General features: G+C 39.7%; 1 protein-coding gene across 1 annotated transcript; it reads right to left on the bottom strand.

Moving 5' to 3' along the window:
* Positions 1–6,124: 6,124 nt before the first annotated feature.
* LOC141632807 (uncharacterized) lies at positions 6,125–15,082 on the bottom strand. The gene is made up of 7 exons (XM_074445319.1): positions 13,340–15,082; positions 7,181–7,289; positions 7,016–7,095; positions 6,674–6,886; positions 6,525–6,537; positions 6,358–6,437; positions 6,125–6,241 (listed from the first exon to the last, which is right to left on the bottom strand). The coding sequence occupies exons 1-7, from the start codon at positions 15,080–15,082 to the stop codon at positions 6,125–6,127; spliced, it is 2,355 nt and encodes a 784-aa protein (XP_074301420.1).
* Between the last annotated feature and the right edge of the window lie 678 nt (positions 15,083–15,760).

Here is a 15,760-nt window from a genome sequence, read left to right as displayed (position 1 = left end):
ATTACCGCTAGAGATGGCTATAGATATTTTATCACTTTCACGGACGATTTAAGTAGATACAGATATGTCTACTTAATGAAGCATAAAAGTGAGTCCTTTGAGAAATTCAAGGAATACGAGGCAGGTCTGAGAACCAACTGGGTAGAAAGGTTAAAGCACTCCGTTCAGATCGGGGTGGCGAATATCTTTCAAATGAGTTTGATCAACACCTGAAAGACTGTGGAATCGTTTTGTAGTTAACTCCACCTGGAACACCTCAATTGAATGGTGTGTCCGAATGGAGAAATCGAACCTTACTTGATATGGTTTGATCCATGATGAGTCACACGGTAGTGCCTGATTCATTAGTGGGTTTTGCTCTTTTGTCAGCTGCTCTTATACTTAACCGAAGTCCGACTAAAGTTGTCGACAAGACTCCATATAAAATGTGGAAGGGAACGGTCCCTAACTTGTCCTTTATTCGGGTTTGGGGATGCGAGGCTTATGTCAAGTGAAGACACGAGGATAAGCTCGGCCCGCGATCGGTCAAGACATACTTTATAGGTTATCTAATAGGAACATTTGGTCATTACTTCTATTCGCCCACCGAACATCGAGTTTTTGTTTCGGCTAGTGCGACGTTCTTAGAGAAAGAATTTCTCGAGAACAAGACGAGTAATAGAACCTTCGAGCTGTCGGATATTCCAGAACCAACAACCGAGGAACGGATGGAGGAAGTTGTTCCTCCAACTGATGACACGGTTCATATTCCTGAGGAAACTAGGAGGTCGGGTAGAGTCTCTAATCCTCCGGACATATACATTGGTATGGTCGAGGAGAATGACGGTTAAATTCTAGAAAGTAATGAACCCGCAACCTATAAAGGTGCTATGGCCTATTCCGACGCAAAGCTATGGCTCGAAGCCATGCAATCCGAGATGGACTCCATGTATGAGAGTAACGTATGGGATCTAGTTGATTTACCTAATAAGGTAAAACCTCTACAGTGTAAATGGCTTTACAAAATAAAGCATTCTGTAGACGCACAACCGGATACCTATAAGGCACGACTTGTGGCAAAATGTTTCACTCAAGTGCACGAATTGCATTATGATGAAATTTTTGCACCTGTAGTCATGCTACATTCCATTCGGATAATCTTAGCGATTTCCGCATTTCATGATTATGAAATTTGGCAAATGGATGTGAAAACCGCTTTCTTAAACGGTTATTTAGAGGAAGAGTTGGACATGGTGCAACCCGAAGGTTTCATAGATCCTGAACATCCTATGAAAGTATGCAAGCTTAAGCGTTCCATTTATGGACTCAAGCAAGCTTCTCGGAGTTGGAATCATCGTTTTGACCAGGTGATAAAAGAGTATGGTTTCACTCGATCGGTCGAGGAACCATGCTTATATATCAATTCGAGTGGGAGCGAGATTGTATTCTTGATATTTTATGTCGATAACATACTCTTGATTGGGAATGACATTACTCTCTTATCTTTGGTTAAATAATGGTTGAAGAACCATTTCCAGATGAAAGATCTGGGTAAGGCACAACGCATTTTGGGAATCCGTATCTACCGAGATAGATCACGACGGACGTTATCACTTAGTCAGGAGTCTTATTTGGATAAGATTCTTGAGAAGTTCAGCATGACCAACTCCAAGAAGGGGAACCTTCCAATGACGACTGGGATGCAGTTGAGCAAGTCGCAGTCACCCACGACGCCTGAAGGGGTTGAACGCATGAGTCGTATTCCTTATGCATCTGCAATAGGATCGATCATGTATGCCATGATATACACACGTCCAGACATGACATATGCATTGAGTATGACGAGTCGGTACCAAGGCAATCCAGGCAAAACACACTAGATAGCTGTTAAAAACATCCTCAAGTACCTACGGAGGACTAAGGATTGGGTATTGACTTATGGAGGAGATACTAAGCTATGCGCAATCGGTTACGCAGATGCTAGTTTCCAAACGGATCGAGATGATTCAAAATCTCAGTCCGGGTTCATCTTCACTCTTAATGGTGTTGCGGTCAACTGGAAGAGTTCTAGACAAAGTGTTGTAATAGATTCTACTACTAAATCGTTGAATTATGATAAGCATGTAGGGCACGTTATTTCCATGGGAATTAAACGTGTTCCTGAGTTGTAGTAGTTGATTATGGATTTGATACATTATCGTTTCATATACTATTTATAACTTCATCGTTTTAATATATAATATTTTGTTTTTCATGTGGATTGTACTGACAACATTGAACGCCACAAAGTAAACTGAATTACATTATATTTGTTTGGTCCGTAATCGCCAATGTGAGCTGATAACTCCGGCTATAATATTGTGCAGTCGATTGATGGTGGGTTCAACGAGCCATAAGTCAAGCAGTTGACTGATCGATCACAAATGCGAGATTATAACGATACCTCGTAGGACAAATTTTTTTGTGACAACGTAATGGAGTCCTAAATGTTTAAAAACATTCGGTGCCGGGTCGTGGATTGGACGTCCATTGTGTTCCTAGAGTCGATTCTTTTGACTATCGACTGTCTCTTTGGATTAAGGCAGTTTTTGGGTGACTTTGGTTTCTTTCTCACGGTCTACCGTAAATGGAGGCTAAGTAGATTTTTTTCGGGTCATTTCATGTGCTTACATCTGCAGGAATCGAGTTGAGGAAAATATCCAACCCTTATAAGGTATAGTTATTTCTCAGGGCCACTCGAGGAGTTGTAACTGAAATGCATGGCCATGCTCGAATGATGATTCGTTTATCTGTTAAGTTACTCTCTAGTCGGGGAAACTACTCTTGATACAGATCGCTTGTAAAATACGACCTTTGTGAATACGGATTTGCAAATTGTTTTACATTGAGTGGGAGAAATTTTAGGATATGAGAATCGGTTATTGCACATACACTTGTGAGGACAAGTGGGAGTTTGTTGGAGCTTGTGTCCTCCACAAATTAGTGTGATAACATTTGTAAATCTCTTACAGGTTCACAAGGGTATACTTCGTATTTTAATCAGTTGATTAACGATTACCTAATAACGGTTGGCTTGTTAGAAAGTTTGACGTTATTATCATACAGATGGCAGTGATCAACTGGTCCCTAAAGGTCACACCTATAGGATGTGTTTGAGAGATGTGGTTATAGAAATATGATCACATTGATGCCTTATCTGACTAAACAGTTAGTCAATGTGTTGATGAGATAATTATTTAATGAAGATTAAATAATATTAGTTAAGACGAATTAACTGTCAATTCGTAAATTGAATATAATAAATTATATTTAATTAAATGTATGTAATGTTAGCTTGGACGAATTAATCTGTTAATTTGTAATTAAATGTAATCGGTTATATTTAATATCAACAAGATGAATGTGTCATAGTGGTAATAGTGAGGGTACTCAAACCAAGAGGTCATGGGTTCGATCCTCACTAGATGACAATTTACACATTTTATACATTTTTGGAATAACCGAAAATAAGAAGAAAATTATCATCTTATTTTCGGATATGGGCCGAGAAAAATAAAAAAAAAGAAAATCTTACCCTAATCCATTTCTATACATGGTTTATAGGGGAAGGGGGAGAGCATTTTCTAACCTAATTTTTCCTAAGCCATTCTTGCCTCCCTCTCATCAGAAAAAACACAAAAACCTAAAATTATTTAGTTAATTTTTGGATCGATTCTAGCATAATCAAAGGGCATATCTCATATCGTCTTGGGTGCAACTAATAGGCGAATATCAACTTTGATATTGTTCTTAGGCCGTTTTTGCTAGGACCGAAGGTTATTTCTTAATCCTTTATGTTTTTGTTTTTGCAATTTAATTTTATGACTAGTATTCATCACTTGATGATTCGTTATAATCCTTAAATTAAAGGGACGCATACAAATATTTCCCACACTGAATACCCAGGCTGATGCTTTGGCCAGCCTAGGTTCAAATTTTACCCCCGTAGTTTTTGATAAAATACCGATTGTTCATTTATTAGAGCCAGCTATCGGTAAAACTGAACAAGTCAACCCTGCCAATCGAGATAATAATTCTTAGACCAGACCTTATTATGATTGGTTCCTCCAAGGGATATTTCCTTAGGGCAGGAATGAAGCGAGGGCTTTTAGAATCAGAGCTTCAATTTATTCTATTATAAATAACACCCTATTTAAGAGATCATAGGCTGGACCATATTTGAGATGCTTAGAGCCTGATGAAGCTAAACAAGTACTCCAATAAATACACGATGGACATTATGGCAACCATAAAGAAGGAAAGAGCCTGGCAAGTAAAGTACTCTGACAGGCTACTATTGGCCAACACTGGGGGCTGATTGCTTGGAATATTGTTCAAAATGTGAAGCCTGTCAAATTCATGCACCAATAATACACCAACCATCTGAACTACTTCACTCAATCTCTGCACCCTGGTCGTTCATGAAGTGGGGCATGGATATTGCAGGGAAGCTGCATGTAGCTCCGGGACAGAAAGTATTCATGTTAGCCATGACTGACTACTTCTCTAAATGGATCGAGGCTGATTCTTTCAGGCAGGTAACTGAAAAGGAAGTGATGTCTTTTATCAGGACAAATATTATTTGCAGATATGGAGTCCTATAAGAGATAGTGTGTGATAATGGCACCCAATTTGTGGGGAGAAAGACTAAAGCATTTTGCCAAGAGTGGAACATCAACCTGGTTATATCCACTCCTTGGATATCCAAAAGCTAATGGCCAGGCTGAATTAAGCAAGAAGGTAGTCATAAGCTGCTTAAAGAAGAAATTGAAGAGAAGACGAGGCAGATGGGCTGAAGAGCATCTATTAGTACTCTGGGCGGAGAGGACAACTCCAAAGACATCAACAGGCCAAACACCCTATTCTTTATTGTGTGGCTGGGAAGTTGTCATCCCTGTAGAAGTCTGGGTGCCAACATCGAGATATAGCCTGAACAATGTTGAAGTAAACAACAACATGATGCAAGAGAACCTGGTCCTGGCAGAAGAACTAAGAGATGCTGCCAAAATTAGGATGGCATCATATCAACAAGTGGTGGCCAGAACTTACAATAAAAATGTCAGGTTTAGAGTCTTCAAGGAAGGAGACCTTGTGCTACGAAAAGTTTTCCCCAATAAGAAAGAAAAATCAGCAGCCAAGCCCCTACGTGGGAAAGCCCCTAATTAATTGACTCTATTGTCGGACAAGGAGCATTCATGCTCCAAACATTAGTAGGAGAAATGATCCCAAGATCCTGGAATGTAACTCATTTAAAATTGTTCCATGTATAAATTCTATCCTGGCCTGATCAGGTAAAAATCATATGTTTACTATACGTGTTTCACCCTAACATGCCACCTGAAAAATTATGTGTCTCACATGTTCTATGTGCAATCCATGTCTATATCCCGACCATCAGTCTAAATGCCCTCTCGACAGGCATAAAATAATTGCCTGGCCTGACTGATTTGTTGCACACATCTACAACTGGCTGGACGCAGCAAGACGGTGCAAGGGTGTTTTATCTCGACCATCAGTCTAAATGCCCTCTCGACAGGCCGAATACCAAGCCCTCCAGTCAGGCAGGGGACATAAGCCCTCCTAACATGCCGGTTTTCTCACCCCTTCAACTGCTATGGTATAAACTATATGTGGTTGAATGGCTTACATTGGCTTTAACCACAAGACCAGAGCAAATACTGAAAAAACAGGTTAACAAGTTTAAAAATCTAACAGGTTTCCAGGTTTGAAGAAATAAAGTTTGCAGGAAATTATGAGCAAAGGAAAATGAAAAACAGGAAACAGCAAGACATCAAGAAATAAATAAAGTGAGCCAAGGAAGGCCACTACCATCATATTTATAAAAAGCGCTTACCCCCTGGGCAAAGGCACCAAAATAATTGTCAAGGCCAGGGATAACCTCCCTAACCAGCCAAGCACACAAAAACAAGAAATTAAAATCGTCTTTCCTTGGACATCCCCCTGGATGGGCCAATAACATCAAGAAAAATATAAAATTACTGCCCTTCCTTGGAGGCAGCATCAACACTACCATCTTAGGCCTGATCAGCACCAGCATCCTGCTCCTCATCAGATCAACATCTTGCTCCCCTGGAGAGTCGATCTCCTATTCATCACCCATATTATGCAGGTCAGGATACGTAGTAGCAGCAATGGCCATCTCAGCTTCTGGGTTCCAATTTGCCCTGGCCTCCACAGGCTCCGACATAGCAGCCACTTTTCCCTTGATATAGAAGTACAAGGAAGCATCATCAAGATTGCAATCCAAATCATCCCTCTCCAGGGTTAGCTCCTCATTCCTATCCAGTGCCTGCTGCAAAGCTGCTTACTCAAGCTTACCTCAGTCTTGGCAGCGTTCCTCTTAGCCTGCACCTTTGCCAAGTTAGCAATCCCTGCAACCAGATCAGCCCAAGCGAAATCTAATTCAGACTTCAGCTTATCATAATCAGATCAAATAAGATTAATCCTGGCTACCAAAGAGGTAGCCTGATAAGCATTGTGGAGACAAGCTGCAACACCCTGAACAGAAACAAAAATAGTATAAATATTATATCATAATAAAAAAACCACAAAAAAAAAATATTACAAAAAATAAAAGCAAATATATATATATATATATATATATATATATATATATATATATATATATATATACCTCTCTTGCAGCAGCCAAGGCACCTGCCAAAAGGCTGACAACATGATCTACTGAAGCAACAGCCTCAGTAGTAGTCTCAATAGGATCCAGGGTAAGCATAAAATCAGATTTGGAGGAAGCATAATCACTGATTCTCACCCTGGCAGCCTCCAAATTATCCACCCTGGCTCGCACCTCGACTGGGGCAGATAAATCAACTTCCTCCACCTTCCTCTTCTAGGCCGCTGAACTTATTTCAGCAGGAGCAACTGCAGCAGGAGAAACTTTGGGAGTGGCAGGCAACTCAGTTAAATCAATGACAAGCCCAGTATCGCCACCACCCTAAGAACTCTCCTCTTTAACCTTGGCCCACTTGGCAGAAAGATCAGCCATGCCAAACCTAGCAAGGCGAGTGGATGATCTAGTGGCTATAACACGAGACGCTATATTAGCAATAAAAACAGGCTGTCATGAAAAGGACAAAATAGAATGAAAAACAAAACAAAAATAAATAAATAAAAGACTTACTGCCTGATGTAGAAGCGCTAACAGCCTTTAAAGGCCTGGGCATTCTAGCAGCACCTTCAGTCTTCAGGAAACGAGGAAGATGATCAGCCCCACAACAGAGAGGCCAAGTCTGTGGGAATTATCTGTATGCTTCTCATTAATTATAAGGATTATAACGAATTTATAATGATGAATACGAGTCATAAAATAAATTGCATAAACAAAAGTAGAGAATTAAGTTTCAACCATCGGTCCTAGCAAATTCGGCCTAAGAACAATATCACAATGATATTCACCTATTAGTTGCACCCAAGAAGCTCCGAGAAATGCCCCTCAAATTGCTAGAATGAGATCCCCAATTTTCTGTAATATTTTTAGGGTTTGTGTGTGTGAATTTTTGATGAGAGAAAAGCTAGGTCAAAAATCAATTAGGTTAGAAATGAATCCCCTTTCCACTTTATAATTTCCGAAAAATGAAAGAAGGAATAAGGGGAATATTTCTTTCCCTTATCTAGGTTTGACCGAGTGGTACCAACACCAAATAAGGAGAAAAATCTCCTTATTTTAAGTTGTTATCAAAAATGTATAATAATGTGTATTATTATAAATTGTCATTTATTTTATTCCGTATTAATAAGTCTACACACAACAGCTTGCAGTCGATATATTAATGCCGGTCTGTAATAATGTATAATGACAATATCGTATAATATATACTTTAACTATAAATATCGCATATTTATAATTAGCTAATTAAATATAACCGATTATATTTAATTACGAATTAACATATTAATTCGTCCAAGATAACATTATATACATTAATTAAATATAACTTATTATATTCAATTTACGAATTGACAGTTAATTCGTCTCAGCTAATATTATTTAATCGGCATTAAATAATCGTCTCATCAACACGTTGACTAACTGTTTAGTCATATAAGGCATCAATGTGATTACATTTCCATAATCACATCTCTCAAACACATCCTTTAGGTGTGACTTTTAGGGACCAGTTGATTACCGCCATCAGTATGATAATAACGTCAAACTTTCTAGCAAGCCAACCGTTATTAAGTAATCGTTAATCAACTGATAAAATACGAAGTATGCGCTTGTGAACCTATAAGATATTTATAAATGTTATCACACTAATTGTGGAGGACACGAGCTCCAACAAACTCCCACTTGTCCTCACAAGTTTATGTACGATAACCGATTCTTATATCCTAAAATTTCTCCAACTCAATGTAAAACAATTTGCAAAATCCGTATTCACAATGGTCATATTTTACAAGTGATCTGTATCAAGAGTGGTTTCCTCAATTAGAGAGTAACTTAACTGATAAACGAATCATCATTCGAGCATGGCCATGCATTTCAGTTACAAATCCTCGAGTGGCCCTGAAAAATAACTATACCTGATAAGGGTTGGATATTTTCTACAACTCGAATCCCGCATATGTAAGCACAGTATGAAATGACCCAGAAAAAATCTACTTAGTCTCCAGTTACGGCAGGCCATGAGAAAGAAACCAAAGTCACCCAAAAACTGCCTTAATCTCAAGAGACAATCGATAGTCAAAAGAATCGACTCTAGGAACACAATGGATGTCCTATCCACGATCTGGCACCGAATGTTTTTAAACATTTAGGACTCCATTACGTTGTCACAAAAAATAATTGTCCTACGAGGTATCGTTATAACCCGTATTTGTGATCGATCAGCCAATTGATTGACTTATGGCTCGTTGAACCCACCATCAATCGACTGCACAATATAATAGCCAGAGTTATCAACTCATATGGGCGATTATGGACCAAAACAAAATATAATGTAATTCAGTTAACTTTGTGGCGTTCAATGTTGTCAGTACAATCCACATGAAAAACAAAATATTATACTAAAACGATGAAGTTATAAATAGTTTATGAAAAAGATAATGTATCAAATTCATAATCAACTACTACAACTCAGGAACACGTTTAATTCCCATGGAAATAACGTGCCCTTCATGCTTATCAAAATTCAACGGTTTAGTGAGAGGATCCGCGATGTTGTCATCCGAAGCTATCTTGTCAATCACTATCTCTTCTAGCTCCACGTAATCACGGATCAGGTGAGCTTTCCGATGTACATGTCTATATTTGTTTCTAGACTTTGGCTCCTTAGCCTGGAATATGGCACCTCTATTGTCACAATAGATGGTGATCGGGTCATTCGAACTAGGAACTATCGTAAGTCCTTGTAAGAATTGACGCATCCATATCGCTTCCTTTGCTGCCTCCGAAGCGGCATAGTACTCGGATCCAGTAGTAGAATCTGCTACAACACTCTGTTTGAAACTCTTCCAGCTGACTGTAGCACCATTAAGAGTGAAGACGAACCCGAACTGAGATTTTGAATCATCTCGATTCGTTTGGAAGCTAGCATCTGCGTAACCGATTGCACATAGCTTAGTATCGCCTCCATAAGTCAATACCCTATCCTTGGTCCTCCGTGGGTACTTAAGGATATTTTTAACAGCTATTCAGTGTGTTTCACCTGGATTTTTTTGGTAGCGACTCGTCATACTCAATGCATATGCCACGTCTGGACGTGTGCATATCATGGCATACATGATTGATCCTATTGCAGATGCATAAGGAACACGACTCATGCGCTCAATCCCTTCAGGCGTCGTGGGTGACTGAGATTTGCTCAATTGCATCCCAGACGACATTGGAAGGTTCCCCTTCTTAAAGTTGGTCATGCTGAACCTCTCAAGAATCTTATCCAAATAAGATCCCTGACTAAGTGATAACGTCTGTCGTGATCTATCTTGGTAGATACAGATTCCCAATATGCGTTGTGCCTCACCCAGATCATTCATCTGGAAATGGTTATTCAACCATCCGTTAACCGAAGATAAGTGAGGAATGTCATTCCCAATCAAGAGTATGTCATCAACATACAATATCAAGAAAACAATCTTGCTCCCACTCGACTTGATATATAAGCAGAGTCCCTCGACCGATCGAGTAAAACCATACTCTTTTATCACCTGGTCGAAACGATGATTCCAAATCTGAGAAGCTTGTTTAAGTTCATAAATGGAACGCTTAAGCATGCATACTTTCTTAGGATGTTCAGGATCTATGAAACCTTCGGGTTGCACCATGTACAACGTTAACTCTTCCTCCAAATAACCATTTAAGAAGGCAGTTTTCACATCCATTTGCCAAATTTCATAGTCATGAAAAGCGGCAATCGCTAAGATTATCCGAATGGAACGTAGCATGACTACGGGTGCAAAAGTCTCATCATAATGCAATCCGGGCACTTGAGTGAAACCTTTTGCCACTAGTCGTGCCTTATAGGTATCTGGTCGCGGGTGTGCAGAATGCTTTATTTTGTAAAGCCATTTGCATTGTAGAGGTTTTACGTTATTAGGTAAATTAACAAGATCCCATACGTTATTCTCATACATGGAGTCCATCTCGGATTGCATGACTTCAAGCCATAGCTTTGAGTCGGAACAGGCCATAGCGCCTTTATAGGTAGTGGGTTCATTACTCTCTAAGAGAAAAATGTCATTCTCCTCGACCATACCAATGTATCTGTCCGGAGGATTAGAGACTCTACTCGACCTCCTAGGTTCCTCATGAATATTAACCGTATCATCAGTTGAAGGAACAACTTCCTCCATCTGTTCCTCGGTTGTTGGTTCTGGAATCTCCAACAGCTCGAAGGTTCTATTACTTGTCTTGTTCTCGAGAAATTCTTTCTCTAAGAACGTCGCACTAGCCGCAAGAAAAACTCGATGTTCGGTTGGTGAATAGAAGTAATGACCAAACATTCCTTTTGGATAACCAATAAAGTATCTCTTGACCGATCGTGGGCCGAGCTTATCCTCGTGTCTCCACTTGACATAAGCCTCGCAGCCCCAAACCCGAATAAAGGACAAGTTGGGGACCGTTCCCCTCCACATTTCATATGGAGTCTTGTCGACAGCTTTAGTCGGACTTCGGTTAAGTATAAGAGCAGCTGACAAAAGAGCAAAACCCCATAATGAATTAGGTACTACCGTGTGACTCATCATTGATCGAACCATATGAAGCAATGTTCGATTTCTACGTTCGGACACACCATTTAATTGAGGTGTTCCAGCTGGAGTTAATTGTAAAACGATTCCACAGTCTTTGAGGTGTTGATGAAACTCATTTGAAAGATATTCGCCACACCGATCTGAACAGAGTGCTTTAACCATTTCACCCAGTTGGTTCTCAACCTTATTCTGGTATTCCTTGAATTTCTTAAAGGACTCACTTTTATGCTTCATTAAGTAGACATATCCGTATCTACTCAAATCGTCCGTGAAAGTTATAAAATATCTATAGCCATCTCTAGCGGTAATTGACATAGGTCCACAAACATCCGTATGTATGAGTCCTAATAGGTCACTAGCGTGCATTCCAACACCTTTGAAGGAAATTCGAGTCATTTTGCCAATGAGACATAATTCACACGTGCCATATGTAGAAAAATCGAATGCGGGAATAGTCCCATTATCGACGAGTTTCTTTACACGTTTTTCATTTATGTGTCCCATTCAACAATGCCATATATAGGTTTGATCTTTGTCACCAACCTTTAACTTCTTATTATTCACGTGTAATATTTTCGTGGTTTGGTCTAAGATATAAATTCCATTCATGGAAACTGCTTTGCCATAAATCATTTCATTGAAAGAGAAAATACAGCAATTATCCTTTATTAAAAATGAAAAACCGTCCTTATCATGTACGAAAACTAAAATAATGTTCTTAGACAAACTGGGTACATAGTAACAGTTATATAAAAATAACTCAAAACCACTAGGGAGTTGGATTACGTATGTTCCCTTCAAGACTGCAGCAACTCTAGCTATATTCCCTACTCGCAGGTCCACATCACCCTTTCCGAGAGGTGTGATGTTTCTTAGGCCCTGCAAATGATTACACAGATGAGAACCACAACCAGTATCAAGTACCCAAGTTCCAAAACATGCATGGTTAATCTCAATCATATGAATATAAGATGGCATACCAACAGGAACGACGCGGCCTGCTTTTATGTCCTCACGGTACACGAGACAGTTCCTTCTCCAATGTCAAGTCTTGTGACAATGGTGGCACTCAATGTCACCGCCCTTGCTCTTTGCCTTGCCCTGTGAGCCACTAGTCTCACCAGGCCCACTCTTACCGTTTCCTGGCTTTTTAAACATTGGCTTACCTACAGTTAGGTCGCCTGGAGCTTTGCCCTTACCTTTATTCTTGTTGGAAATCGTGAGAACATCCTGCTTCATGCTCCCACTCAATTTCATATCCTTCTCGGTCTGTACGAGAAGTGAGTGTAGCTCATGAGGACTTTTCTTTAAGTCATTCATGTAGTAGTTCGGCCTGAAAAGGGCAAAACCATGATGAAGAGAATGAAGCATTCGGTCAATGACTATGCTCTCACTGATTTTGCAATCAAGTGCCTCTAATTTCTCGACATTCTCAATCGTGTTAAGAATGTGTGGGCTAACCGGTTGGCCCTTTTGGAGTTTCGCATCAAAGAAGTGACAGGTATGCTCATAAGTAACGATTCTCTGTGCTTTAGAGAACTCGTTAGTGAGCGTGGTGAAAATCTTGTTTGCACCTTGGGCAATGAAGCGTCTCTGCAAATTGGTTTCCATTACGAAGATGAGTACGTTCTTTATCGCACCCGCTTCCATGACGAAATCACTATAAGCAAGTGACTCGTTAACTCCTGCATTGGGGCCTGGGTTTACCGGTATTGGCTCAGTTAATTACTTGAGCTTACCGTCAACAATGGCAAAGATTCGTTGCCGCCTCCGATCCGCAAAGTTGGATCCATCATTCTTCAGTCGTGTGAACTGATTCATGTTGTCCATAAAAACTTTAAGCCTGGACTCGTGTCCAAGTGTGGCACTCGGTATTGGGATTTCGTTATTTCCAGCCATTTGTTGTAATAGTATTATCAAAATAAACGTATTCTACACTGCGAAAAGAAGAATAAAATAATAAGCATATGCATCGTTAGGATTTTTTTTTTGTAGAAATCAGCTTCTCATTAGAAAAAGAGAGTTTCATACAAAGTATAGCCACTAGAAAAGCAAAATGACCATTCTAACTAGTCATATGCTCTATCACCTCCTCTAAGATACTACTATTAATATTAGCATACAATCGAATAGAAACATAATATTTAATTTGATAGACAAGTTGCTCAATTGTGCAAGAGACCCCTCTGAAAATGCGCCAGTTCCTTTCTTGCCATAGAAAGTAAACCGTAGCAGCCAAACTACACCGAGCTCGTTTTTTCCTCCAACCCTTACCACGGTATCTGGACAACTTAAGGAGCTCCTGATGCAAACACAAAGGTCTCCTCGTGACCCCAAGCCAGAGCATAATAGTTTGGTACACGGCCCTTGAAAAGGAACAAGAGAAGAACAAGTGTGGATGGTCCTCAGCAGCAGCCGTACATAAGTAGCATCTGTTGACAAGATGCAAACCTCTTCTATTCAAATTATCAGTAGTGGCCAGCCCCTTTTGCACTGCCATTCTCACAAGCATAGCATGCCTAGGCATAACAACACCATCTAAAGTAGGTTTAGCCCATTGGAGATTAGAGTGTCTCCCATGAAAAACCGCATATACCTGATACAAATGCAGCTTACCAGTCCTACTCCATTCCTGTAGTGAAGCATGAGCGGTGCAAGTGAACCCAGTCAGGCCAACAAATTCATCTCGTGCAGCAAATAGAGCTTTCCAAACCGTGGAAGTGGACTGTGATGGCTTCACACTCCAACAGTCCAACCCCTGCAGATGATAGTGTTGGCACCACTGCACCCAGATGGAAGGGGATGCAGTAGAAATCCTCCAAAACATTCTCAGCAACAAAATTTTGTTCCAGCTCAAAATTTCTCGAATATCAAACCCTCCTTGTGCCCTGCTCCTACAAACTTTTTGCCACGCAAAAAACACAAGTTTGTGTGCACCCTGGTATCCCCATAGAAATCTTCTACACATTTTGTCTATCTCATGGATGACCCCCTTAGGCAGCATAAAGCTTGCACACCAAAAGCTCTCAATACCAAATACAACAGTGTTGATGAGCTGAATCTTACCAGAATAGGAGAGATTAAAATTAGCCCAATGGTTAATCTTGGCCTTTATTTTTTCAAGCAAAGAGAAGTACATATCCTTTGTCAGCCTGGATGAGTGAAGGGGAACACCAAGATACTTGAAGGGAAATGTCCCCTCCAAATAACTAGTATCCCTAAGAATAAGTTCCTTAACCTCTGGGTGCACTCCCCCAAAATAGATGTTAGTTTTGGAGGGGTTAGGAGTCAGACCAGAAACTTCAGCAAAAAGATGCAAGCTAGCTTCAACAGCTTTGATAGAAGGATAATCACCTCTTGTGAAAACAAGCAAGTCGTCTGCAAAAATTAGATGAGAGAGACCTATCCTGCAGCATTTTGGATGAAAGCTAAAGTGCTTGTGTTCTGGTAACTTCCTGAGGATCCGAGATAAAACCTCCATACAGAGTACAAAGAGCAAGGGGGATAGGGGATCACCCTGCCTTAGCCCCCTCTTCCCATCAAAATAACCCACTGAAGACCCATTAATATTAAGAGAGAACTTAGGTGATGTCACACAAGTGATAATCCAATTGCAAAATTTAGGAGGCAAACCAAACAGAGGCAGAATAGTCCTCAAAAAATCCCAATGAACCGAGTCAAAAGCTTTACGAATATCCACTTTTATAACACATCTAGGGGAAGAATTTTGCCTACCATAACCAGAAACCAATTCATGAGCCAGCATGGTATTATCAACTATTGATCTCTCATGTACGAAAGCAGCTTGTTCAAGCCCCACTATATCAGGCATAACTTTCTTAAGCCTATTAGTAAGGATCTTACTAATGGTTTTGTAAACATCGTTATGATTTTAAGTCTTAATGCAAAACTGTTATAAGCGAAGACTCATGCATTTATACAATTGAGCTCCCTCAAGAATTATATAAATAATCTCAAGTCTCAATTATCTGCAAATTGATAAACCAACCTTTTGGCTAATTCTACTGTTAGAATTCTTGGTCGATAAATTTCTGCAAATTCTTTCTTTAGTCCATCATAATCACGAGAAACTCTTCGGATTATAATTTTGAGATAAACTAAGTCAACACAAACTACTTACCCAATGTAGAACGGGTCATATTATGCCTACCGATGAATAAGGGATTCATAGTTGTTTGCCCTTATAAAGACTAGTCTCAATTTCGGTTTTAGAGGAAGATCCCATCATCTTCATTTTAATTCATTTTAACTGAACTAATATCTAGCATGCGTGAATGAATAAACTAAAGTGATGGCTTAAACTGAGTGACATCTTATGTCTATGAAAACTAACATACAATCTATATGAGTCAATTTTCATGCATTTTAGTAGTAGATGGTTTGGTTTAGGCGGAATATGATGCATAAACTATCATGTGAATGAAAAGCAATAAGAACGGTAAAACGCAAAACAAAAAAAAGTCCTAGTGTGGCCTATCTATCAAAATGA

Source organism: Silene latifolia, chromosome Y, assembly GCF_048544455.1.
Source record: "Silene latifolia isolate original U9 population chromosome Y, ASM4854445v1, whole genome shotgun sequence".
Classification (NCBI taxonomy): domain Eukaryota; kingdom Viridiplantae; phylum Streptophyta; class Magnoliopsida; order Caryophyllales; family Caryophyllaceae; genus Silene; species Silene latifolia.
This window is presented reverse-complemented; position numbering and strand designations above follow the sequence as displayed.

Excerpts from the sequence above, each read along its gene's own strand:
- LOC141632807 (XM_074445319.1), bottom strand. The coding sequence starts at position 15,082 with ATGCCTGATATAGTGGGGCTTGAACAAGCTGCTTTCGTACATGAGAGA. Across the intron at positions 6,887-7,015 it reads TTTCTGCCAAGTGGGCCAAG|AGGAAGGTGGAGGAAGTTGA; the intron begins GTTAAAGAGGAG and ends GCGGCCTAGAAG. Across the intron at positions 6,242-6,357 it reads GGAACGCTGCCAAGACTGAG|GGAAAAGTGGCTGCTATGTC; the intron begins GTAAGCTTGAGT and ends TTCTATATCAAG.